General features: G+C 41.7%; 1 protein-coding gene across 5 annotated transcripts in view; it reads left to right on the plus strand.

Moving 5' to 3' along the window:
• SNRK (SNF related kinase) overlaps window positions 1–24,178 on the plus strand; it is a 163,467-nt gene that overhangs the window by 99,565 nt on the left and 39,724 nt on the right. For 2 of the 5 annotated variants that reach the window (XM_060307855.2, XM_060307857.2), the window contains 2 exons: window positions 17,530–17,591; window positions 20,987–21,675. In XM_060307855.2, coding sequence (XP_060163838.1) covers window positions 21,087–21,675 — 589 coding nt within the window. In that variant the 5' untranslated portion in view covers window positions 17,530–17,591; window positions 20,987–21,086. Of the gene's footprint in view, window positions 1–3,199; window positions 3,327–6,741; window positions 6,792–7,360; window positions 7,453–17,529; window positions 17,592–20,986; window positions 21,676–24,178 lie in introns of those variants that run through there. The other 3 variants (XM_030830233.2, XM_030830236.2, XM_030830235.2) reach the window with 3 other exon arrangements.

Genomic DNA, 24,178 nt, shown 5'->3' on the forward strand with positions numbered 1-24,178 from the left:
AAATATCCATTAATATACTGCTTATCATGTGCCAGGCACTGTTTTAATACTTTATATAAACCACCTTAATCCTATCAACAGTGATTCTCAAATTCTAACCTGCATCAGATTCACCTGGAAGTCTTCTTAAAGCAGAGAGTTTCTAATTTAGTAGGTCTGGAGTGGAGCCCGAGAATTTGCATTTCAGTCCAGTTCCCAGCTGCTGCTGCTAGTTTCTGGGGAGCACACTGAGAGAACAACGGCCTTATACCCATCTTATAAGAATGATATCATTATCATCACCATCATTCCCATTTTACAGAGGAGGAAACAGATGGAAGGTTAAGCAGTCTGCCCCCAAGGCCATATAACTCTTGGTGGTGGGGCTGGCCGTCAATGCTAGGCAATGTCTGCCGTGCTTCCCAGTTCACAGGTTGCAAACAAACAGAGTTAAGGGCTGGCATTTTCAATCCTTCATTGCAACTATCAAAAATACATGACACACAGACACTCACGCACAGGCCTTAACTGACATCTGAGATAAAAGAACTAGGGATGCTAACTGATGCCAAGGGGGTAGTGAGGGAAAGTCTTTGAGAAACCCTTGAGTCCATTCCAATGAAGTATTATTTTCGTCCTACTGGATAAAGCCAGGATTCAGATATGCTCAAGTATCAATGTACAAAATGACTAATTAAATACGTAAAAGGAAATCATTAAATGTCACAACTCAAAACTGAAAGGTACAAGTCCTCAATCTCTGTTGTTTTCAATATATTTATTTTAAATGTTTTATAAATTATGAAAATTAACAATATCTAGAGAAGATAACCTTGTTATACGTGCTGCTTTGGTGGGGGGGGGGTTAGTCCCAAGAAGAAAACGGCAATTCTTTCGTGAATCGGCTTGCTTTTCACATCTTGATCTAATTTGTAGCATCTCCCTGGTTGCCTTCCAATAAACAACTTCTTCCCTAAATTGGTGGCATTATGTTATTTCTGAGATCTGAATCACAGAGACTGTAGTCCAAGCCTGCATACTCCATCTTGTCGTTTGTGTAGAGTGCTGTATATCTAATTAAAGCTTCTTACAGGTCCATAAAAAGACCTAACATTAAAAAAGCAGTCTGGTTTGGAGAAAGCCCCAGGGCAGAATGAAGGAGGGGCTTCTTCATTAACAATAAACACATTTTCTTGAATTCAAAGTTAAGCAATCATATATTAATTTGTACTTGAATATTTTTAAATGTTGCCTAAGCATGATCAGATCATGTTACCACATTGATGGTGCGGGACTGAAAACAGGTCACGTTCTTGCCAGCAACACTCCAGCTTCCCAGGAAACACTGGGGATGAATAAATGATTTACCACGTGGCCAGGACTGCAGCCCTCTCTCTGGAAGAGAATTTGAGCCAACTTGATTTAAACCAAGGTATTATTCTATTCCTTTTCATTTATTGTTTTGCTATTCTTATGCCCTGTTGCCCTTACAGAATTTATTCAAAACCTGAGTTACACAGCAGCAATATAAATACTCTATGTTCCAAGGGCTTATCTACTAAGGCCATTGTTTTGTGGTTACTGTTCTATCTCAGGGGCTACAGACCTGGCTTGGAGGTCCTCAACCACTGGAATTCCCTTGGGAGACCATTAGCGTGGTATTTTTTTCCCTTTACTTGGTTTACAGGGTTCCCTGAATAGTGATATCTCCCTAAGGAGAAAAGTGCAAGGCCTTCCCGTTTGCCAGTAACAAAGGAATGAATTCCACAAACCAAGTTAGAAGCTCTTGCTTAACATACTGCTAGAGTTAGAATGTCAGTGTCAAAGTGAGATTATTCTTTTATGACCTTTCTAAGCCAGTGTTATCCCAGAGTTGGGGCCTTGACTCAGCCCTGAGGGTCAGAGGTCCACCTGAGGCCTACAGCCCCAGGCTTTCCCCAGCCAATGATCCATGACCCCTTGCCAGAGCCTTAGGGTAACTAGGAATCCCCCTTTAACCTTCTGTTATTACCCTGAGGGTTTGTACCTCCCAACAATCCACTCTTGCTTCCCAGTCGTCTTCGGACGTGCAAAGTAGATGCCAAGGAGACAGTCTGAAAAGAAAAGTCTTCTCACATTTGCAGGTCAGCAGAGACATTTGCTAAAGCCATCTAGATTTTTCTTCTCCGTCCAGTCAATTTAATCAAACTTGGAGCATCTAAGCAGCTCCCGCCTCCCCCCACATTGTGTCCTTCTTTGCTAGGGGTCCTTCCTTGGGGGAGGGGTGGGGAGCAGGGAGAATCATTAAGGGAGAAAGCAGGTTGGAGAAATCTGGCATCTGGCTTGTCACTCCCTTCCAGAAAACCCGGAGAGCTGATCTCCATTGCGCGCCAACCTTCCAAGGGTGGGAGACGTGAGCCCCTGCCCCTGTCTCCCACCCTCCCAAACCCTCCTCTCCGGCGAGCGCTAAGTTCCCTTCGGGAGCCACCGACCTGCTGACCATGCCGCTGAACCATCCAGTGCACAGTTAATGCCTGGAGTGTTCTGAATCCCTGACTTCACATGCTTTAATACTTCCCACGACCTTTCGCCTTTCCACGCTTTTCCAGAGGAGGCAGCCTGGCCAGGCAAGGGTCTCCGGCTGACCTTTAAAGCCAGCGCTGCATTCGGATGCTGGGCTTTTTCTCTTTTTTAAAAATGGCAACAAAAGCAACAAAATTCCTTGAAATTGGGTTCCCAAAGAGAAGAAACTGTAAAGAATATGTATGTGTATACATGAATGTATATTGAATTTTTTCCCTTTCCTTGCTTAAACCTGGGCGGGAGATGGGGGGAAACTTTAAAAGGTTAAAGCGCCTGGCGCCCTCGGCCCCGCGTCCCAGGACCCGGGGTCTGGTGAGCACGCGATCCCTTCCCTCCGATTTCCCCCGACGGCTCGCGCTACTTTTCTGGGCCATTGTCCCATGTCCCTAGTGCTTCCTCCTTCATCATCCCTTCTGTTCGGGCACCTCGCCCGCTTCCTACCGCCAGCCGCAGCCCAGACTCGCTGGGGTAGGGATGATGCCAGGATGCCCTCCAGCAGCCCGCGCGCCGGAGCCCGCAGGTGCGCCCCGTCCCTCCCTGCCCGCGGCCCCGCCCAGTTCCTCCCTACCCGCGGCCCCGCCCCGTCCCTCCCTCCCCGCGGCCCCGCCCCGGCGTCACGTCACAGTGACGCGCGCCCCGCGCAGGCGCAAGTCGGTCCCCACCCCCTCCCCGCGGACGGCCGCCTGTTCGGTATTATGATTAGCGCTGGGTGCGGGGATTCGGCGGCCGGGAGGGAGTTGTCGGCGCCGCGGCCGCTGCGGACGGACGCCCGCCTGCTGGCTGAGGTAGGGGCGAACGCGGAGCGCGGCCGGGCGCGGCGGCCGTGGGCGGGGGTGGGGCCGGCCTCCGCCGCCGTCGCCTCCGCCGTTGCCGGGCGCCGGAGCCGGGCTCCCGCCGCAGGCGGAAAGTAAGTTGCGCGCTCCGCGCTCCCCGCGCCGGCCGCGTCGCGCGCCCGGGAGGACGCGGGGACCCGGCTGCTGCGGCCCCGACCCCGCGCGGCGGCGGCGCGGCCTGGCGGCGGCGGGGCCCGGATGGGAGCCGGTACTGCGGCGGCTGGCCGCGGGCGCCCGGAGGCCCTGCCCTTGCGGCCGCGGCGGGATTGCGGCACCTCGGGAGGCGCCCGCATCCCCGCGCCCCGCCCCGGAGCGGGCCGAGTGCGGCGCCCGCTGGGCTCCGCTCCCAGGTTTTCTTGTGCGGTGTGTATTCTTCACCAAAGGTGTTTTCCTTTTTCAAAAGAATCTGGAAATCTGGCGTAGCAGGGGGGTTCCTTGCTAAAACTGCAGCCGTAAAATAGAATGGGGATATTGTTGTCTGTAGAGAAAGGGCATCGGGGTAAGGAAGGAGGAGCAGTGCCGTTCCCGAGGGACAGCTAGAATTTTTCAGATTGGAAAACCTTCGTTCTTTTCCATAGTCATCGCCTGTTGATATCTTTCTGGACCGTTTTACAGAAACCTTCCTGCCTTTTACTTGGACTTGGGATCCAGGAAAGTGACAGCCTTTTATCCTGGGGGGCGGGCAGGGGGTGGTTCCTGGAGCTGTGCTGTTCCAACAGTTGCATCAGATAAAATTCAATCGCTTCATAGGGAATTCGGTTCAAGTCCAGTATTTGGAGGGGAGAGGAGGGATTTAGCAGTAGGGTTCTTCAACCTATAGACGTCTGAGGATATCGGATTTTTCACAGTCAAGTTACTTTTTTCCCCTCCCATTTAATTGAGTACATTTCCACAGTTTTAGGAGCAGGTGGTAAAGCTGACTTAATGCGTTTCACGTTTTATGGTGAAAGGTGAAGCATGGCTAGCAGGTGATGGAACTGCAAATGTTCTGCATACTGATCAGATTCCACCTGATTCCTATCAAGCATCAGTTGCCTCAGTTTGGGTTCCTTGTATGGGGTTGGGGTGCTGGTCCCAAATCAGCCTAATTTATCAGAATGTATATCGGTGTACTTAAACGTCTGGGGTTGTCAAGGCTTATGTAATCAATTTGTTAATTTATAATCTTGTTATATGGCTCTCCAGATTTATAAAATCATTCCCTTAAGGAAATCTGTCTTCACCGTCTGCTTAAATATTTCTCTTGGAATTGGATTCCTGGAGAGAAATGTTCTGTACTAGTGGTGATTAACGCATACTAATTAGACAAGTTTTAAAAAAAATCATGTTGATTCTTTTGACTATCTAATTGTCTCTATTAGGAAAACAGGTGACATTCCCATTTTACAGAACTAGAAATGAGAGAAATGACATTCCCAAGGTCACTTATTGAAGCAGTATAGTAATTGAAAGTCAGGTGCACTGTGTTAACTTTTCTTAATACTCCATCTTTAAGGCTTTCCATGTAGGGAACTTTGACACCGTTTTATTTTTAAGTTTGCACAGTTTTTATTTTCTTTTGTGCAGAAAAGTTACTCTCACCGTATTAATTTTTTTACTATTTTTAGTAAGTTTTTCTGTATTATTGCAGTAAGATCCATTTGTATAAAACATACAAGGACTCAGAAGTTATGTAATTTTTATTATTCTAGAACAGAAGTATAGATTGAGACTTTATGGGTCAAATGTAATCCCATAATCCTAAAATGAAGGCTTTCAAATGTCCTTATTAAAAGTGAAGGGCTTTCAGATATTTTTACTGGGCGCAGGAAATACTGTTGGTCTAAACTTTACTATGGATGTTTCATATAGAAAGTGAAACCAAATAGAAAAAAAACTTTATTTTGGAGATATTGAGCAGCCCAGGTTCTAAGACTGGTATAAATAAGGCTTGATTTCTCCCCTGTAGCAGCTTGTCTGAGCCTAAGAACTCATTACACAGCCCAGGAAGAAAAGGGTACAAGTACGCTTTCCACATGGTCAGAATTTTAGGAATTAAAAACATAGATGTGAGGAGCTCTGAAGACTTGATTTTACTGCATGCCAGCTGTTTGCCTAACAAGCAAGAGGTAGAATTTTTAGCTAAGATGCTTTTATAAGAAAACTAATTATTTAGAATATGGATACTTCCCAGTGTGCATGTATGTGCTGGTCAGCTCTTAGAGCAAGTTAGGTGGAAAAGTTGAGTGCTTTGTAGCAGTTTTGAAGGTAAACTAACCTATGATCATTTATTCATGGAGCCTTTGTCTACTTTTGGGGCCCTGGGTTAGAGGATAGCAGTAGAAAAGTGAATAAAAACTAGTTCCTGCCTTTACAGGCTATTGTATTTTTTGTTTTATTTATTTACTTATTTATTTATTTTTGGCTGCGTTGGGTCTTCGTTGCAGTGATTGGAGACTCTTTGTTGCGGTGCGCAGACTTCTCACTGCAGTGGCTTCTCTTGTTGCGGAGCACGGGCTCTAGGCGTGCAGGCTTCAGTAGTTGTGGCACGCGGGCTCAGTAGTTGTGGCACGTGGGCTCAGTAGTTGTGACTCACAGGCTCTAGAGTGCAGACTCAGTAGTTGTGGTGCACGGGCTTAGTTGCTCCGCGGCATGTGGGATCTTCCCGGATCAGGGCTCGAACCCGTGTCCCCTGCATTGGCAGGCGGAATCTTAACCACCGCGCCACCAGGGAAGTCCCAAGGTATTATAAATTATATTTACACCAAGGTAAACAATAACAGTAGGATCAAATGCTGTGGTGAGACATAGGCAAGACCCCTGGGCAAGGAACAGTCTGACTTGGGAATGCTTCACAGAGAAGATGATGGTTGAACCAGTCTTGAAGGATGGGTAGAGTTCCCAGGCAGAGAAAAGGGGAAAGGGCTCCAAGGGTTCAGGGAGGGTGAAAAGACAAGGTCAGGTGGTGGAGGAAGAACTTAGATCCAAGTGGGTGAAAGGGAGTTGAGGAGGTAGAGACAGGGTGCAGCTGTTTTTGATTTTTTTAAGACTATGGAAAGGAGGGGGGAGGAATGGGGCAGTACCTTTGGGGATGGAGGGGGTCGTGTTTTATTTTGTTTTCGTTTGGGAAGAGCCGGTGTACAGCCTCTCAGACTTGATGGCCTCACAGGCGAGCACTGGAAGTGTGTTGTCTGTTCCGGATGATCTGCAGCTGCATTATTCACACCGCGGATTATTTCCTTATCTTGTTTTCCCGTGTATCTGCTTTGGGTTGAGGCCTTAGATCCTGTGGGAAACCATTTCTTGCTGGTGGTAGGGGAGGAACCTGACTAAAGAGGATTCCTGCTCTATCTTTCCTGAACGTTTATTTCTCTGCTGTTACTTCCAGAGCCTCCTGAGATTCTGCTTTGGCACCTCCAGCGTTTGGCCTCTGCTCAGGTAGGCTCTTTCCTGACAAAGAAGGCCTTTTTCTCTCTCCTTCCTTGTTGTGTCCTATTGCCCAGACTGCTGCCATGTGACGACAGCAGTTACTTCAGAGTTGGAGGGCATTGGCTGCCCATGCACCATGATGTTTTAAGTTCTGGAGTGTCTCCAGGCTCACAGCAAGATTGGGGGGAGGGGTGTCTGTCTGACTATCTAAACACATAACCCCTCAGCTACATGTTGGCCTGAAATGTGATGTTGATTATGAAATCAGTGCTCCAGAAATGTAGGTTACAGGACATGTAACTGGTCAAATCGTAGCCTCAGTGGGCCTCGGTTTCTCAGTTGTTGACGTGCAGTTACCTTTCTCAAATCCAGAAGACTGTCAGCTCCTTGGGGCCAGAGACCCCTTCTTTGATTTCTGTATCCCCAGACCAGTGTAATGCTTCACACATAGTCAGTGTACCCAAGAAGTGTCCTGGCGAAGTAACTTTAAAAATCTGAACTTTAGTTTGTTGCCCATTAGTGGAAACCATACCCATTTTATCCAAATGAGTTGGATTGAAATTGCTCTTCATTCATAGAATTCCAGAGCTAGAAGCGAATCTTCCACTCTACACTGCCATGCAGTAGATGCTCAAGAAGTGTTTGTTCCTGTCCTGAATTCCCTGTCTCAGTAAGTGACCCCACCTGCTACCACTCTGCACTAGTCATTCTAGATTGCCCTCTTTGCTTTGCCCCCTGTGCACTGAGTTCCTGGATTCTACTTGCTAAACGTGTCTCCTCCATTACATCCTCGCCATCACTGCCCAGGTACAGGCTGCCCTCATTTTTAAGTCTTTAATCATTTATCTGGAGACATTTTCACTAGTCTCCTTACCTGTGTCCAAGCTCTAGTCTTGCCCTTCCAATCTGATGTTCACTTTGCTGCCAGAGTGGTTTAACTGTCATCTCTGATTGCCGTTCCCCTGCTCAGGATTCTTCCTTGGCTCCTTAGTGCCAGCTTTCATTTGTTCATTTAATAAAGTATACCTGTATATTTTGGGCAGATGCTAGACTTGGCGGCCCTGGGATGGAGAGCTGAATAAAACAGACGTGCGTCTTACGCGGGCTGAATTTATCATGTAGTCTAGTGGGGGACACAGATTATTAATCACATAATCACACAAATAATTATATAACCACAATTGTGATAAGGGCCATAATGGAAAAGGGCCTGGTGCTGAAAGAGGGCGTGGGGAGCTGGTGTACAGGAGTGTGGGAGGGGAGGGAGAGGCTATGGTCAGGAAGGTGACCTTTACGCTGGGCCCTGAAGCATCGTTAAGGGCTAGCCAGATGTGAGGAATGTCAACTGATGTGCATAGGATACAAGGACCTTTGGGTATCTGGCCCTTACCTACCTGTCTAACCTTGTCTCTTACACTCTGCTCTGCATGGATTGCTGTCCCAATCACACTAAGGCCTCTTTCCCACCGTGGCCAATTTCAGGTCTTAGCTCAAACAAAAAAATTAATTTCTCTGAGATGCCTCCTGTGAACTCCTGAAGGCAGATTTAGGGGAAAGAACACCTCTTCCAGCCTCCTTGTCCCTTTGAGAGGTGTAAATAATGTGGGGCAGCGGCCTTCCTATTACATCCAGTACAGGCATTAGGGGCCGTTTCTTGGGCCAGTAAGGGGTGAGGGTGCCGATATCAAACTAAGATGAGGAGGTAAGTGTACAACCCCTCTAAAATATAAGACTCTCCTGAGACGGAAGCCATTTGTGAAAAGTTGGGGGAAAAAATGCTGGGGTGATTTTGATCCCACTCACAACTTGCTAATATGTATTATCGCCTTTTGACTTCATAATAACTGTCCAAGGTGGTGATTATCTTTGTTTTATAGAAAAAGACATGCCTGTTGGCAGAAGTTGAGTAATTTGTTGGGCTCCATGTCCTGTGGTACTCTTTCTTTCTTTCTTTTTTTTTTGTGGTACGCGGGCCTCTCACTGTTTAACTACAGGTTAAACAGTTCTCTCTTTATTGGTATAAAGCATTATGAGTACTACAGAAGACATTTAGAATGAGAATATTCGATCTACAGTTTCAAGGCTTCATTTTATCCTTTGTTCCCCTATTCTGTGAGCATTTGCTAATCCTCTTGTGAAGAAAAATGCTTTTTCAGAAACAAATGGAGAGAATGTAATATGCAAAAGTACATTAAAATTGCAGCTTTGGTAAGGATAAATTTTTTTTAAAAATAAATTTATTTTTGGCTGCTTTGGGTCTTCGTTGCTGTGCGCGGGCTTTCTCTAGTTGCGGCGAGCAGGGGCTACTCTTCATTGCAGTGTGCGTGCTTCTCACTGCGGTGGCTTCTCTTGTTGCGGAGCACGGGCTCTAGGTACACAGGCTTCAGTAGTTGCGGCACGCGGGCTCAGTAGTTGTGGCTTGCGGGCTCTAGAGCACAGGCTCAGTAGTTGTGGTGCACAGGCTTAGTTGCTCCGCGGCATGGGGGATCTTCCCGGGCCAGGTCGCGAACCCGTGTCCCCTGCATTGGCAGGTGGATTGTTAACCACCGCGCCACCAGGGAAGTCCCAAATTTTTTTTTTTTTCTTTTTTTTTTTTTTTTTTTCAGTACGTGGGCCTCTCACTGCTGTGCCCTCTCCCGTTGCGGAGCACAGGCTCTGGACGTGCAGACTCAGCGGCCATGGCTCACGGGCCTAGGCGCTCTGCGGCATGTGGGATCTTCCCGGACCGGGGCACGAACCCGAGTCCCCTGCATCGGCAGGCGGAGTCTCAACCACTGTGCCACCAGGGAAGCCCAGTCCCAAATTTTTTAAAGCAGAAAATAGAATCTTCCTAAATTGTACTTAAATTACTTGCTTGGTGTTGGCTATTCTGTGCCACTGGGGAGGACTCTTGCCATAACAAAATTGTATGCAAACTCTGAAGGGGAAGTTATTTTCAAGGTGCCATTCAGTTTTTAGATGACCAGTAATTACCTGTCTGTCTTTTCAATGGTTATTTGCCTGCAGTTTCCTTTCTCAAAGAGCAGTTTCTAAACATTTCAAAAAGTTTTTAATGGAATTATTTATTTAACTTTAAAAAAAGTTTTACTGTGCAAAACTTTCTGTTACAAGTTATGTGAATCTTTTTTAATATTTATTTATTTATTTGGCTGCGCTGGGTCTCAGTTGCGGCATGCGGGATCTTTAGTTGCAGCATATGGGATCTAGTTCCCTGACCAGGGATTGAACCCGGGCCCCCTGCATTGGGAGTGTGGAGTCTTTGCCACTGGACCACCAGGGAAGTCCCTGGAATTATTAATTAATAATGTTTATTAGGTAAGTCTTTGGCACTTTGGTGGCATTAGGGCATTTCCTCTTTTTAGTTGATTGCTGGGTCAGGTAACTCACATGGCATGTCAGAATTGGAGGAAAAACAGAAATGTCAAAATAGATTTATTTTAGTGCTGTTGCTTCCCAGGAAATTAGAAAGGCCTACGTCAAAGGGGGAGGCATTGTATTATTTCAGGAAAAAATGCAGGGCCCACGAGTCAATTTAGGCAGCTCTTACTTGGGCATAGGACTGGGGCATAGGAAGTCCTTATCCTATTTGACCCTGCTTTCTCATCTGTTAAATGGGTATTATACTTCCATTGTATTCTTGGTTGTGAGGAATAAATTATATGACATATGTAAAGAATCCAGTGCATACATAGATTCCCAGTAGTTGAATTGTTTACTCTTTTTGAAACCTGCATTAAAACAAAACAGTGGGCAGTTGTGGCAGTAGAAGACATTTTTAAAACTTGAAAAGAGACAATGAAAAGAAAGGCCAACTGTAGTTTTGCTATAAGACTCATTTCTATATAAACCTATTTAGGTTAGTAATAGATTTTTAGGAAAGTACTATGGGTAATAATGAGAGAGATCTAGTAAGTCAAGACAAAAATTGGTGTTTATGGAACTTTGAAGTGAAGTGTTTTTAAATTGGTTTAAATTTTCTAATGACCTTATTCTTACGTCGCTCGCATCTTAAAACCTAGAGTTTTTGTCTTCTTTTGAGGCCTCATATCAGCTCTGTGATGTGAAGCTCCTTCTGTGCATTTTTAACTCTTTAATGGCACCTGGATTAACCTTAAGTATCATTCAGAGATAGATATGTGGTGAATTATTTAGTCTAGCAAGTTTTCCATTGATTTTGAGAAGCTAAGAGTTCATCACAGTTCCCTAAATGGTGAGCCACTAGGTAGTTTTCAAGATCAGCCTTCCTAACCCTATTAAACTTACTTCTACCCCACGGCCTAACTTCACTCACGTTGGTGTTCTCCTTTCGGAAGCCATATGCACTTCTCTGCTACCTGTTCCCCCACTGTCAGGAGTGGTGTCTCACTGCTCCTGGTGAAGGGTAAGGCCTGATCTGTGGGTTGCCCCGTCCTTGGGTATCCTGCCTTTGGTATGCTCTGCTCTTCCTTTGACGGAACTCACTGACGTTAACTTGTATAATTGATTGTCTTTTTATATGTAGATAACTTATTTGTAAGATTCTAAAGGACAGGGACTGTGTTGTGTTCTACACAATTAGGGCTCAGATGTTTGCTAATAAAAACAGACTCAGTGTTCCTGTTCCTTCCTCAGCCTGAAGAAATTGCATACTTTGTCCCTCAAGGGTGGTAGAATATTTCATTGAATATGTCTTGTTTGTTAAGATTACATAAATATGTATGTATATTTTCAGGGAAATTGGTTTACTTTATAAATCTCAATGGAAAAGTGAATTGAATGAATAATTATGTACAGAAATTCAAAATTTTAATAACGTCTGCCTTTCCTAGATTAAAAAGTAGCACACATCTGCTGTGAAAAATTTGAAAAGAACAGAAAAGCATAAAGAGAAAGAAAACTACAATTTTTTTTTTTTTTTTTTTGCGGTACACGGGCCTCTCACTGTTGCGGCCTCTCCCGTTGCGGAGCGCAGGCTCCGGATGCGCAGGCTCAGCGGCCATGGCTCACGGGCCCAGCCGCTCCGCAGCATGTGGGATCTTCCCGGACCGGGGCACAAACCCGTGTCCCCTGCATCAGCAGGCAGACTCTCAACCACTGCGCCACCAGGGAAGCCCCAGAAAACTACAATTTTACCAATTAACATTTTGGTATTTTTAGTATATATGCAGACAAATTATATGCTTTTAAAGAAATTGGGATCCTATGGCCATGAAATTTGGTATGTGAATTTTTTTACTTAATATTTTATTGTGACAATTTCCCATGAGATTAAATAGCTTAAAAATATAGCAGCATAGTGTTAATGTTGGGTATACCATTTCCTTATTGTAGACCTTTGATTATTTCTGAGATAGATAGATAGATATACTTTTTTTTTTTTTTTTGGCCACGCCATGCGGCATGTGGGGTTTTAGTTCCCTGACCAGGATTCGAACCCATACCCCCTGCAGTAGGGCGTGGAGTCTTAACCACTGGACAGCCAGGAAAGTCCCTGATTTTTTTTTCTCTCATATATGAATATCACTGAACATTGTTGAATATAAATATTTGTTCATGTCTTTATTTCTTTAAGACATAAATCTAGTAGTAAGATTATTAAATCGAGGATATTAATTATTTTAAGGCTCTTGATACAGGTATTGCCAAATTGCTTTTCAGAAAGGTAATTTGCAGTCCCAATAGTGTTAGAGAATCCCCAAATGATTCTGCCTTTTAAGTCAAAGTCAATGAAACGTTAGGTGCCAGTATTTTTGTTAATGGATCAATTTATTTTTCTTCTTTTCCAGCATTCTTTTTTGACCACTTTTTCATGACCATCTTTGTCACAATATCAGTGCGGGGGATGAAAAGACGATAGGGAGTTAAAGTGAGTTTTGACAGTATTAATAAAAGCTTTGGAAGAGAGATTTAGATTATTAAGTTTTTAAATTCTCCATAACTTCCAATTTATATTCTGTTTTCCTGGCAAAGGAGTAATTGTGGGTTGGCTTTATTTATTTTGGAGTAATTTCTACATACCAACTTGTGCTTAGGTCATTATTTATTATGTGAGCACTTTATACCAGGGCTGTCACCATACTAATTTTTTAAATCTCACTTTACCATCAGGTAGAAGTGGTGACATGCTTATTAACTTTTTTGGGTTTTTTTGGCGGTACGCGGGCCTCTCACTGTTGTGGCCTCTCCCGTTGCGGAGCACAGGCTCCGGATGTGCAGGCTCAGCGGCCATGGCTCACGGGCCCAGCCGCTCCGCGGCACGTGGGATCTTCCCGGACCGGGGCACGAACCCACTCCTCTGCATCGGCAGGCGGACTCTCAACCACTGCGCCAGCAGGGAAGCCTGCTTATTAACATTTTTCATCACTTTAATGAGAGGCAATTCTGTTTAGGAATTTGAACTTATTATCTGTGCTGCTGCTCCAGGTTTTGTGGCTTGGATTTTTTTTTCTACAAATACTAACTGCTGCTTTCCATCAGTTAATGGATTGCCTGACTCCTGAATTCATTCAAAAATTCCTTGATGTGTCCTGGAATATAGCTTGTTTACTTAGAGGAAATAAAGATGACTTAAACCAGCACTTTAAGTGATAGATCTGTGTTGGCAACCCAGTCACTGCCTCAAGAGACTGGAGCAGGCTTTTCAGCCTGGCATTCCTGGTTACTTCAGTGGCCCTGAGTCCATTAAAATTGACTACCTCAAAGAAAACTTGCAGAACATACTTCAATAGGCAGTTACCTTCCCTTGAAAAATACTTTATTAGACATTTGGAGGTACATTTTTGTCTATTGGGACATTTCTCAATAAATGGTTGACTGAAATCTTCTAATTTGTAGTTTCCATCTTGATTCCATTCAGTGGCTACAGACTGATACTACCTGATACCCACATAGTAATATTCAGCCAATCCAGTGAAGAACTGTGGATTCTTCCGTAACTTGGGAGGTGTTGACCTGTTTGTGGTTTCTTCTTTTTTTTTTTTTAATTTCTTTTTTGGCTGTGCCCCGCTGCATGTGGGTTCTTAGTTCCCTGACCAGGGATCGAACCCGCGCCCCCTGCAGTGGAAGCGCAGAGTCCTAACCACTGGACCGCCAGGGAATTCCCTGGTTTCTTCATCTTTGATTTATAGCTTATATTGTTAACACCCAGGAGGGGGAGTGCTGTTCTAGAAATGTGGAATGTTGTTTACTTTGGATGAAAGGAGCAGCAGTGGTGACTGCCACTGGGGTTGTGTTTAAAAATAAGCTTGATCTGGAGGTTGTTGATGTTCCTGGAGGATTGAGTCTACTGTCTTCTTTCCAGCCTGTACCATTTTTGTTGTAGGTATCTTTGAAATTTTAGCAGTTAGATCAGGGCAGTAATTTTCATGGAGAGCGTGTTAGTTCCTTCACTTAAGTTGGCTTTTCTCTAAACATACGTTTAGTCCGATATTTCCCCTAAGTAAGAGTAACAGTGTTCATTTTTTTCCCCTAAGTAAGAGTAACAGTGTTCATTTTTTTGGTGTTTGTAAAAGATACCAGATAATTTCCATGTATAAGAAGCTTAAATGCAGTTTTAGCGTGGCTTTATAAAAACTCATCTTTTAGCTGTATGTACTGGAGGGAGGGTATTGGCACAGATACTCTTTTTCAAGCATGTAATTTGTTTGGGAGGTTTTTGTGTATTTGAATATTCGTGGTCTGGTTTGGGGGGGCATTTGTAATATCCCGAAGTGTAGAGAGGCTATAGAAGTAGCCTCACTTTTGCACATGGCTCTTTGTGTGACCGGCTTTCTCATGCCATGGACTGGTTGATAATGAGTATCCCCACGGAGCCACCTTTGCTCCGTGTGCTCTTCCTCACCTCTCCTAGGGAGAGGTGTGAGTTGGAGACCTTTGTTTGATATACAGACCACACTGCAGTGGTGAAGATGTCAGTGAAAAGCCAGAAGTGAATTTTGACAAGAATAACAGGGTGAATTCCGACTTGACAGTAGGTTTAACAGAGGCTGGTTTTACAACTGTTTTCAGCAGCTTGCAAAATGTGTGTAGGGCCGCCCACACTTCCTTCCTCTTCTCCAGCCACACCCGCACGCCTCAGTTGCTTCTGTTCTCTTTAGTAAACTGGGAGAACATCGGTGTGTTCTTGCAACACATACTAGTACTTGTTTCTCAAACATGGATTTCCATATTATAAACACCCTCTCCTGGATGGCCTGTTTCATTTAGGTCCTGCCTAGCTATATGCATGTGTGAGCACATGCTGAATAAGAAGACTGCTTTAGAATGGCCTAATTTAGTGCTTTTGCTGGTTTAAAAGATGTCATCTTAGCTATGCAGTCATTAAAAATAGTGATTTAGAAGAACTTAGTGCATGCAAAAATATTCATCCTATAGTAGAGGAAAAAGTAGTCATAAGACTTCATATACAATATCTTAGCTTTGTAAAGAAGCATAGGTGTAAAAAATATATACTCAAACCCGAAGAGAGGTCATCCTAGATGAAATTATAGGTGTTTTTTGTTTGTCTGTTTTTAATCTGTGGTGCTTTACTTGTTTTGTGGAGAGAAGTACTTAGAAAATGGTTACACTGCTCCCCCCACCCCTCCAATTTATGTGTGTGTGATCCCATTTTATTAAAACCTTTGTGTCTGGCATGTATTATACATAGAAAATAATTTGGAAGGCTGTGTCCGAAATGTTAACAGAGATAATCACAGAGGATAGACTGATGGATAATTTTAAAAAACTTTCCTCTCTTTTTGCCAATATATATGTTCTGATTGTATTTTTTTCTTACACTGCATAGATGTTTCTTTCATAATTGAAGCAGAAATACTAAAAGGAAAATAATAGGTCAAGTGAAAAAAGCAGAATACAAGATACAAAGTTATATATAGAATGATCACAGCTTTATAAAACAAAATAAAGAAGCTGTATATAAACATTTGCAGAAAAACCACCAAAACATTAATAGTGCTGATCTTGTGTGATAGGACTGTGGATGCCTCTTTATTCTCTCTACTTCCTATTTTGTATTTTCCATATTTTCTATTAGAATAGGTTACTTTGATAGGAAAAATATAAAGGAATATTTAGTCCTTTTAAAAAGGATAGACTTGATAGAATGTCATCGTAGTATCATTTGAAAAGCAAATACTTAGATTTTTGTGGGATGCTTTATTGAAAAATCATCAGACTTTGATACCCAACTAGAGATTAGTTTATCAACACTCATTTCCAAGTTAATACATTTTAGGAAACTAAGCAGTGGAAGATTTCTGAAAACAGAAGAGAGACGATAGCTCAGTAAATTCAGTCTCTTGAAGTAGAGTGGAAGACTAAAAGAATTTCTGCTTGGGTAGGGGAGATTACCATCAGTATAACAATGATAGTGGTGGTGGTAGCTAGTATTTACTGAATGCTTACTCTGTGCCAGGCTTTATTTTAATCACTACCTTTATTAATCCTCACCACAATCTATGAGGTGCTCTTGCTACTGACATTTTCTAATGAGGAAACTGATGGTACAGAGAGATCAGGTTTTGCTCAGGTCCAGTGACTTGTGGCTGGTGAGCTGGGATTCAGATCCAGTCATTGGCCTTCAGAACCAGTCCTCAGCCATGAGGGACCATCGCACTGCTTGGCCAGAGAGACTGTGGGTGAAACTGGCTGTTGGAAAGAGAGAAGCAGGCATGGGTAATGGGAGGAGCTACTGTATCCCACTTGGAGCTGAAGGACCAGGTAGGCATCCCAGGGTTCACTTCTCACTAGAAGTGGGCCTGTGCCCACGGCTTTGCTGGCCTCGTCTGTGTGGTAGCAGCGTCTCCATCTCTTTTCATCCCCTCATTCCCAGAAATAAACTTGGTTTCACATCCACCTTTCCTTCTTTCTTTTCCCTTTCCTGCTTTCCCCCACCTCTTTGTACTCCCTTTCCCCCAAGCTCCTGTGAGCTTGAGTTTAATGCTTACCTGGACGAACTCACCTGTGTGGTGTATTGTGTAAAGTGCCTTGGCGTAGTTTGAATGTTTGGAACTTTGTTTGATATTTCAGCGTTGAGGAAAGGCCTGCAAGGCTGCCTCAGTCAGTCAGTATTCCCTCACTGTGCCGTGAACTTAGATATCAGTGATCCTCTCACGTTCTCTTTGTTCATAAAGTTTCTTTTTTACTATCAGATGGAAAGCCTCCATGCAAAGGTGTTTTGTGTTGTGTGTTCTCTGGTGCTTGTGTTGATTTCTGCTGCCCTGCTAGAGGATGGTGTGTTGGGAAGGTTGCCCTCCTTGGCTGTTGGAGTGGGGGTTTCATGAGGCCAGAGGGCATCCTGCAGGCAAGTGGGGCTCCCAAGCCAGGCTGAGCAGGCTTGGAGCTGCAGACTGCTGCTTACAGGGCAGGTTGAGCCTCCTTGTACCTACCTTGCAGGCTCCTAGTGAGGATTCGGTGCAGTGAGGATTCGGTGCAATGCAGATTCGTGCTCGTTACCCAAGAGGCATTTAAAAATGGTGACTTTACTGTTGTTCGTTATTATAATTTCCTCCTTCTTCCAGTGCAGTAATCCTTCTGACCTGCCTACCTGGACGAGTCTCCATGTATCTGTTCACTGTGACATTCCTGTTGATTAAAGATTCCTTGAACGGGTTGCAATTCATAGAGGAGAGAAAATGGGAGACTGGGTCATGGAAGACAAATTTACCATTTTTATATGTTCGTCTGGATCCAGCCTGAGGGTTTATATTTTAACTTTAAGCAAAGTTAAGTAGAACTAAACTAAAATCTTTTTTGTGTTTTCTTTTAGGAGAAAGAAGCACCTAACGAAACACAGTAATAACAAGGATTATTCAGTATGCAGTTGGCAGGGTATGTCTTGGAGCTGGTGCAGAGTCACCTTTGCTTTATATAACCCACATCTTAACATTTTCCATTGGTGTTCAAAATGATTTTCAGGCACTGCAAGATCCTCCAAGATCAAAAAATGATTTAATTATTTCCTGTGCTAACTCAAAATATACTCGATAGGAGGGTTAAACAGTGTATTCAAAAAGATGTTCAATAACAAGGATATTTTTCCTCCCAACTTTCAGTTATACATAACTTCCTGTTTTGAGGTATACAATTGTAGTTTCATAGGCAGTGAGCAAGGGATATGTGTACCCAGAAAAGTACCAAAAAAAGTAAATTCTTTGATAGTGAGAGTATCATTTCATTACAGGGTAGTCTTGTCATTAAGAAGAGACCCTAGGGCTTCCCTGGTGGTGCAGTGGTTAAGAATCCGCCTGCCAATGCAGGGAACACGGGTTCGAGCCCTGGTCCGGGAAGATACCACATGCCGCGGAGCAGCTAAGCCCGTGTGCCACAACTACTGAGCCTGTGCTCTAGAGCCCGTGAGCCACAACTACTGAGCCCACGTGCTGCAACTACTGAAGCCCACACGCCTAGAGCCTGTGCTTTGCAGCCACTGCAATGAGAAGCCTGCACACCGCAACGAAGAGTAGCCCCCACTCGCCACAACTAGAGAAAGCCTGTGCACAGCAACAAAGACCCAACTCAGCCAATAAATAAATAAATTTTTAAAAAAGGACCCTATAAGATTCTTCCCTTTGAACTTGCTAGTAGATTAAAAATTATTTCATTGTGCCCTTTTGCTAACACAGTACTAGGAGGAGAAATGACAGGGTGTGAATAGTGATTATCTCTGGGTGTTTAAGACCCTGAAAAAAGACTTTTCCCCTCATCTGTATATTCATTTATTACTTTTGTAATAAAAAAAAATCTGTAAAAAAAATGAATTAAGTTAAAATTCAGACAATCTCAGATTTACTTGTAAAGTCTGATTTATATGCCACTGTAGAATACATCTAAACTAAAGTGATAGATGAAAAAAAAATATTAGGTAACTTGGGGGCAGCCTGAAGAAGTTTGCTTTGAAAGCGAAAGTTGCATTTGCAAACTCATACAATAGAAACATAGACTTGGGTAGAATTTTAAGAGTAATTACCGCCATTATAATTAATTGAAGTTAAAGATTTAAAGATAGTTTTCTGCCCCCTGGAGTTAGCTTAGAGTTTCTATATTTGAAAATTAGACATGCCTGAATTAAACTTTCTTTTGGGAAACTACTTGGATTTTCCTGTTAATCTTATAAAGATTATTAGCTCAGATGACAAGGATAATACATAGTATAGAATACATAGTATAGAAGAAATTTGCTTTTTCTCCAGCACCTGTACATAGATAGTATGGGTTTCTTATTTTAAAAAATCTTAATAGGATTTTGTTTCTGAAATTAATGCAGAAACAGTGTAGCATAGTGGTTAAAAGCACAGATTTTGGTGTCAGGATAGCCTTGGGTTCAAATCCCACCTCTTTTACACACTGGCCCTATAGCCTAGGCCAAGTTACTCGTTATTTTTGTGCCTCAAAATGAGACTAATAATCCTATCTCTGAGGGCAATTTACAATTAAAAAAACAAATCACTCAGAATTACTCTGAGGTTAATTTACAATTACAGAAAAGCTTGAGGGGGCCCCAGATACGTGATTCAGATCATTTCAGTTTGCATGGGAGAATGACTATGCCTCTTTTATAGTATTTTAAGTCTTAAGATATTATTATCCTAAATATAATATTGTTAAGAGTGGCCAAATGTTTCTAAGAGGTGTATGCTTTGAAATAAGAATTCAGTTTGAACCTTAGCTTTAGCATGTACCTGGAACACAAGTGTTTTTTGGCTATAAAATGGAAATAATACTGACCTCTTAGGATTGTTAAGATCCAATGACACAATCCAATTTGATTCATTTTGTACAAATACATATAGTAGGTCTTCAGTAAATGTTAGCTTTTCTTCTGTTCTTTTAAGCGAAAATGAGATTTAAAGATATTTAATGCTAGTGCTTAAAAAGAAAAACTACCTTATTTTATGTACAGTTTAGTTTTTTGGGATATTTTCACCAAAGTGGAGTAAATGCTGTAAGTACTGTTCTTAACAAAAAGCAACTGAAAATGTGAAACTGTATACCAGGAGCATTAGAAAAGGCTTCACTGAAGGGATGAATGTGCACTAATAGGAAAGATCTAGTCTTGGGAGATGGCTGTATTTTTCATTGGATTTTGTTATTTAATTCTATTAAGTTTTGGTCAGAAAAAATAATAGTGGGAGTTCAGTCTGTGAGATTTAAAGTGATGTCTTAACTTGTATAATTATATACATTTAAAAATTTTTCTGAGTCAGGGTCATTTATAAGAACCTATTTCTATATTTTAAGGTTTACACTATAAAGGATGAAAATTTTAAATTCCATATGAAATGAAGTCTTTAAAGCCAAATGGTCTTTAACAGTTAAATGGTTTAAATGCATGCTTGTCTGTTCTTGAAATATAAGCAGATCATAGTAGGTTTTGTTTGAGAGTTGGAAAACCGTAATAAAGATAAGCATAACTGATAAGCACAAAGAGTATCAGTCAGTCAGCAAATAATAAGCACCTACTGTGTGCCACTTACTGTTCTAAGCACTAGTGATGCAAGAGCAAACCATTGCCTTGTAAACATTTTGAAAAAAAGTTGCATTTCAAAATTTAACAAAATTTTAATTACTTGCTGTATGACTGTTCTAGGCATTAGGGGAGGGTAGAAGTAAAAAATATTGATAGAACCATAGACCCCTCAGGAACCTTGCAGTCTCAGGATAAAGGTGGTGTATACAAAAACCTATAGAATAAGACCGCCTGGGATGGAGATGTCCCATGGTGCTTTGGAGATGCAGAGAAGAGAAGGCAAGGTAATACCACCTGGGAGAGTTAGAGAAGCCTTTATTGAAGAGATTTTAAAGGAAATAGTGCTAATTTGGAATAATAGGAAAAAGTTGTTGGTTTCTGTCCAAGTGTATATTCTTTGTGTTTTCCCTTTCTTGTCAATCCCTGACTTCTTTTTTAAGATAGTAATAGAAATTACTTTTGGAAAATATTCTTTTCAAACACATCTTATCAAACTTGCCAGTTTTCTTATTTCTGACATCACCAAAAAATTGTTTCAACAAACTAACTTTTTATCAGTTTGCAAAATGAAATGGTATTTAAATTATCAACCTTTATAAAGTAAATCCTAAATGTGTAAATAGGTTGTTATAAATGCCCCTGACTCATTTTATGTCTCAGTATATTTATTTCAAGCTTCTCTTAAAATTTAAAGAAAAATGAAGCTATAAAAGGAAAAGTCACAGAAAACTTAATTTTATTTCTCTTATTTTTGTAGATGTCCATGGCGACATTGAAAATGAATTCCTTATTTTCACCAGATATATGAGAAGATCCATTTTAAACAGTCTAAATATTTTTTCTTCCGTTGGACCAGCATGGCAGGATTCAAGCGAGGGTATGATGGGAAGATTGCTGGATTGTATGATCTGGATAAAACCTTGGGTCGAGGTCATTTTGCAGTGGTTAAACTTGCCAGGCATGTCTTTACAGGTGAAAAAGTGGCAGTAAAAGTTATTGACAAGACAAAATTGGACAGTCTAGCCACTGGTCATCTTTTCCAAGAAGTGAGATGCATGAAACTAGTGCAGCATCCCAACATTGTACGCCTTTACGAAGTTATTGACACCCAGACCAAACTATATCTTATTCTAGAACTTGGGGATGGAGGAGACATGTTCGATTACATAATGAAGCACGAGGAGGGACTTAATGAAGACTTGGCCAAGAAGTACTTTGCTCAGATAGTTCATGCCATATCTTATTGCCATAAACTCCATGTGGTTCACAGAGACTTAAAACCCGAGAACGTGGTCTTCTTTGAAAAACAGGGTCTTGTAAAGTTGACAGACTTTGGTTTCAGCAACAAGTTTCAACCAGGGAAGAAGCTCACTACAAGCTGTGGATCTCTTGCATATTCTGCGCCAGAAATTCTGCTTGGTGATGAGTATGATGCACCTGCGGTAGGTAGGTAACCTTCCAGTATCTGCCCTCTTGAATTCTCCTGGCTAGAGTGTAGTTGGTCAGATCTGTTGTTGTTGGTATCAAAATAATTTCTAAGAGAATTTCTGTTAAATGGGTCTTAGTTAACGGATTGGGTTTCACGAATGCCATGTTTCTCTAAAGCTGGCAATGAGTTTATTTTACCTTTTAGGTGGCTAATGTCTAAAGTGTATTTGTCAGCACAAAGGAAAATGAGTAAGTTGCTAAGGTAACCTCTCATCTGCCCGTTTTAATTTTTATTAACGTCTGAGTACTTTTGCTGTCTTCTGAGATACTTCTAGTCATCTCCTTCCTGTGAATACTTTTTAACAGTCATGAGACCCATATTAGACAGGTACTGTGAATATGACAGTGCAGTGTGAAGAACTGGGGCATTGGAATCATTTATTGTGACCTTGAACAGTGTACTTGACCTCTCTCTGCTTCATTTCCTCATCCATAAAATAGAATTAGATCAGATACAGGTATCGTATGTTATCTTGTTTACTTTTCACAGTGACTGTGTGGTGGTTATTGTCCCTCTCGTTGTACAGAATAGGAAATTGATATACAGAGTGCCTGCTGTGTGGTGGATTCCAGAATAGTGGTAGCATTCGGCATTCCCACTGACCCTCTCCCTTCACTCCAGCACATTTTCACACTCTCGCTCACTTGTCATGAGTTATTTAGTTGTGGTAGAAGGGTTTATTGGTTTTCAGTTTGTGTCAACTTCGTCCTCTTGGGTTCATATCTGTTTTGAAGGTCATTTAGGAATTTACTTTCAATTTTTAAGGATTTGTTAATCTGAAGGTGTGGTCAGCTTTTAAAATTTTAGGTTTAGTCTTGGAAAAACGTACCCTAATATTACATGCACATGATATCAGACTTCATAGATATGAGCCTTCCATTTGCATTCTGATCATTTAAAATGCAGGTTATAGAAGATTAAAGACACACATTGAAGAGTGCTGCTCTTACACTGAATACTCTGTACACCAAGACCTTGTTTTTCATGTTAGACTATGTGTTCTGGAAAAGAAAGGGTTAAAAATGGTTTCTGCACACTACAGATAACCAGGCTTCACTAAAGTCTTTCATTAGAATATTTGAGGCAGAGGTTTTTGATTAGTGGAGAGGCTCTAATCTGAAAATGAGGCCCAGAATATGCAGAAGAGGAAACATAAATGTCTCAACATGAAAAGGATGTTCAACCTCAGTAATAATCAGGGAAAGGCAAATTAAAACCACAATAAGATATTTTCTTACTTTTCACATTGAGAAAAACTAAAGTCCGACAAAACCAAGTGTAGATAAGACTATAGAACATCAGGACCTCTTGTACTTTGTAGATGACAGTTTGTCAATACCTGGTAAAGTTAAAGATGTACACATCCTGAGACCCAGCAGTTCTGCTTCCTGTGTACGCAAGAGATCGTCAAAGAATGTTTTTAGCAGCATTGACTGTTCATCAGCAGGAGAATAAATTGTTCATTATTCATATGGTGAAACTATAGCTTGGTGAAAATTAATAAACTATGTCAGCATGGCTGGAGTTCACAAACTTGTTTAAGTGAAAAAATGAGTGCAGAATACATACAGTATTATAACATTTATATGAAAGTTTAAAACATACAGAGCAGTATGATATATTGTTTAGGGGTCCATGCACATGCAGTAAAGTATGAAGAACACAATGAGATCAAAATAGTTACTTCTAAGGGGCAGGCATATCTAGAGGGTTTCTGTATTGGCGATGTTTATTTCCTAAGTTGAGTAGTGAATATGCAGGTGTGCATTGTAATATTCTTTTTTTCTCCCCTTACATCATAAATATTGCATAATAGAACTTTAAACAAGTTTTTAAAAAGGAAAAGAAAATCGTTTAGAAGGATAATCACCAGTCTGATAAATGGTTAACTTATGTTGGTGCAGTAGAATTGGGTGGAGTTCATTTTCTTTATTTGTATTTATTTCCATACATTCTGTGTAATTGTGTGATTGAATTTACTACAGAATTGCTTTAAAAAACAAATGGAAAGTTATCTCTCTGTTAATGTAGTATTAGTTTTTTATGCCAAAATCAGTGATTTTTCACAGATATTTAGCAAAATTAGTTGGGAATAAATATTAGAATCTGTCATTTAATTAAATTATCAGATGTTACTAAATAAAACAACTTCGGTTCAATTTTATAGGTAAGTATTTTTTTGAGTACACTGGTCCTCAACATTGAAACTTAGTTCAGAAATTGTGTATTTTATTATTATTTTCAAAGAATCAGATTTTGATTTTATTTAACTATACTGTTTGTTTTCTATATCATTACTTTTTCTTTCATTTTTATTAATTCTTTCTAGGACCTTTGAGTTTTCTTTTTGTTTTCTTTTTTAGCATCTTGAATTGAAAGCTGATTTCTAACAAAATATTTACATCTAAGGCTGTATGTTGCCTTCTCCCTCCATCTCTGGTAACATCCCAGGGGTTTCAC

The sequence above is a fragment of the Globicephala melas genome, chromosome 11, assembly GCF_963455315.2.
Source record: "Globicephala melas chromosome 11, mGloMel1.2, whole genome shotgun sequence".
Classification (NCBI taxonomy): Eukaryota; Metazoa; Chordata; class Mammalia; order Artiodactyla; family Delphinidae; genus Globicephala; species Globicephala melas.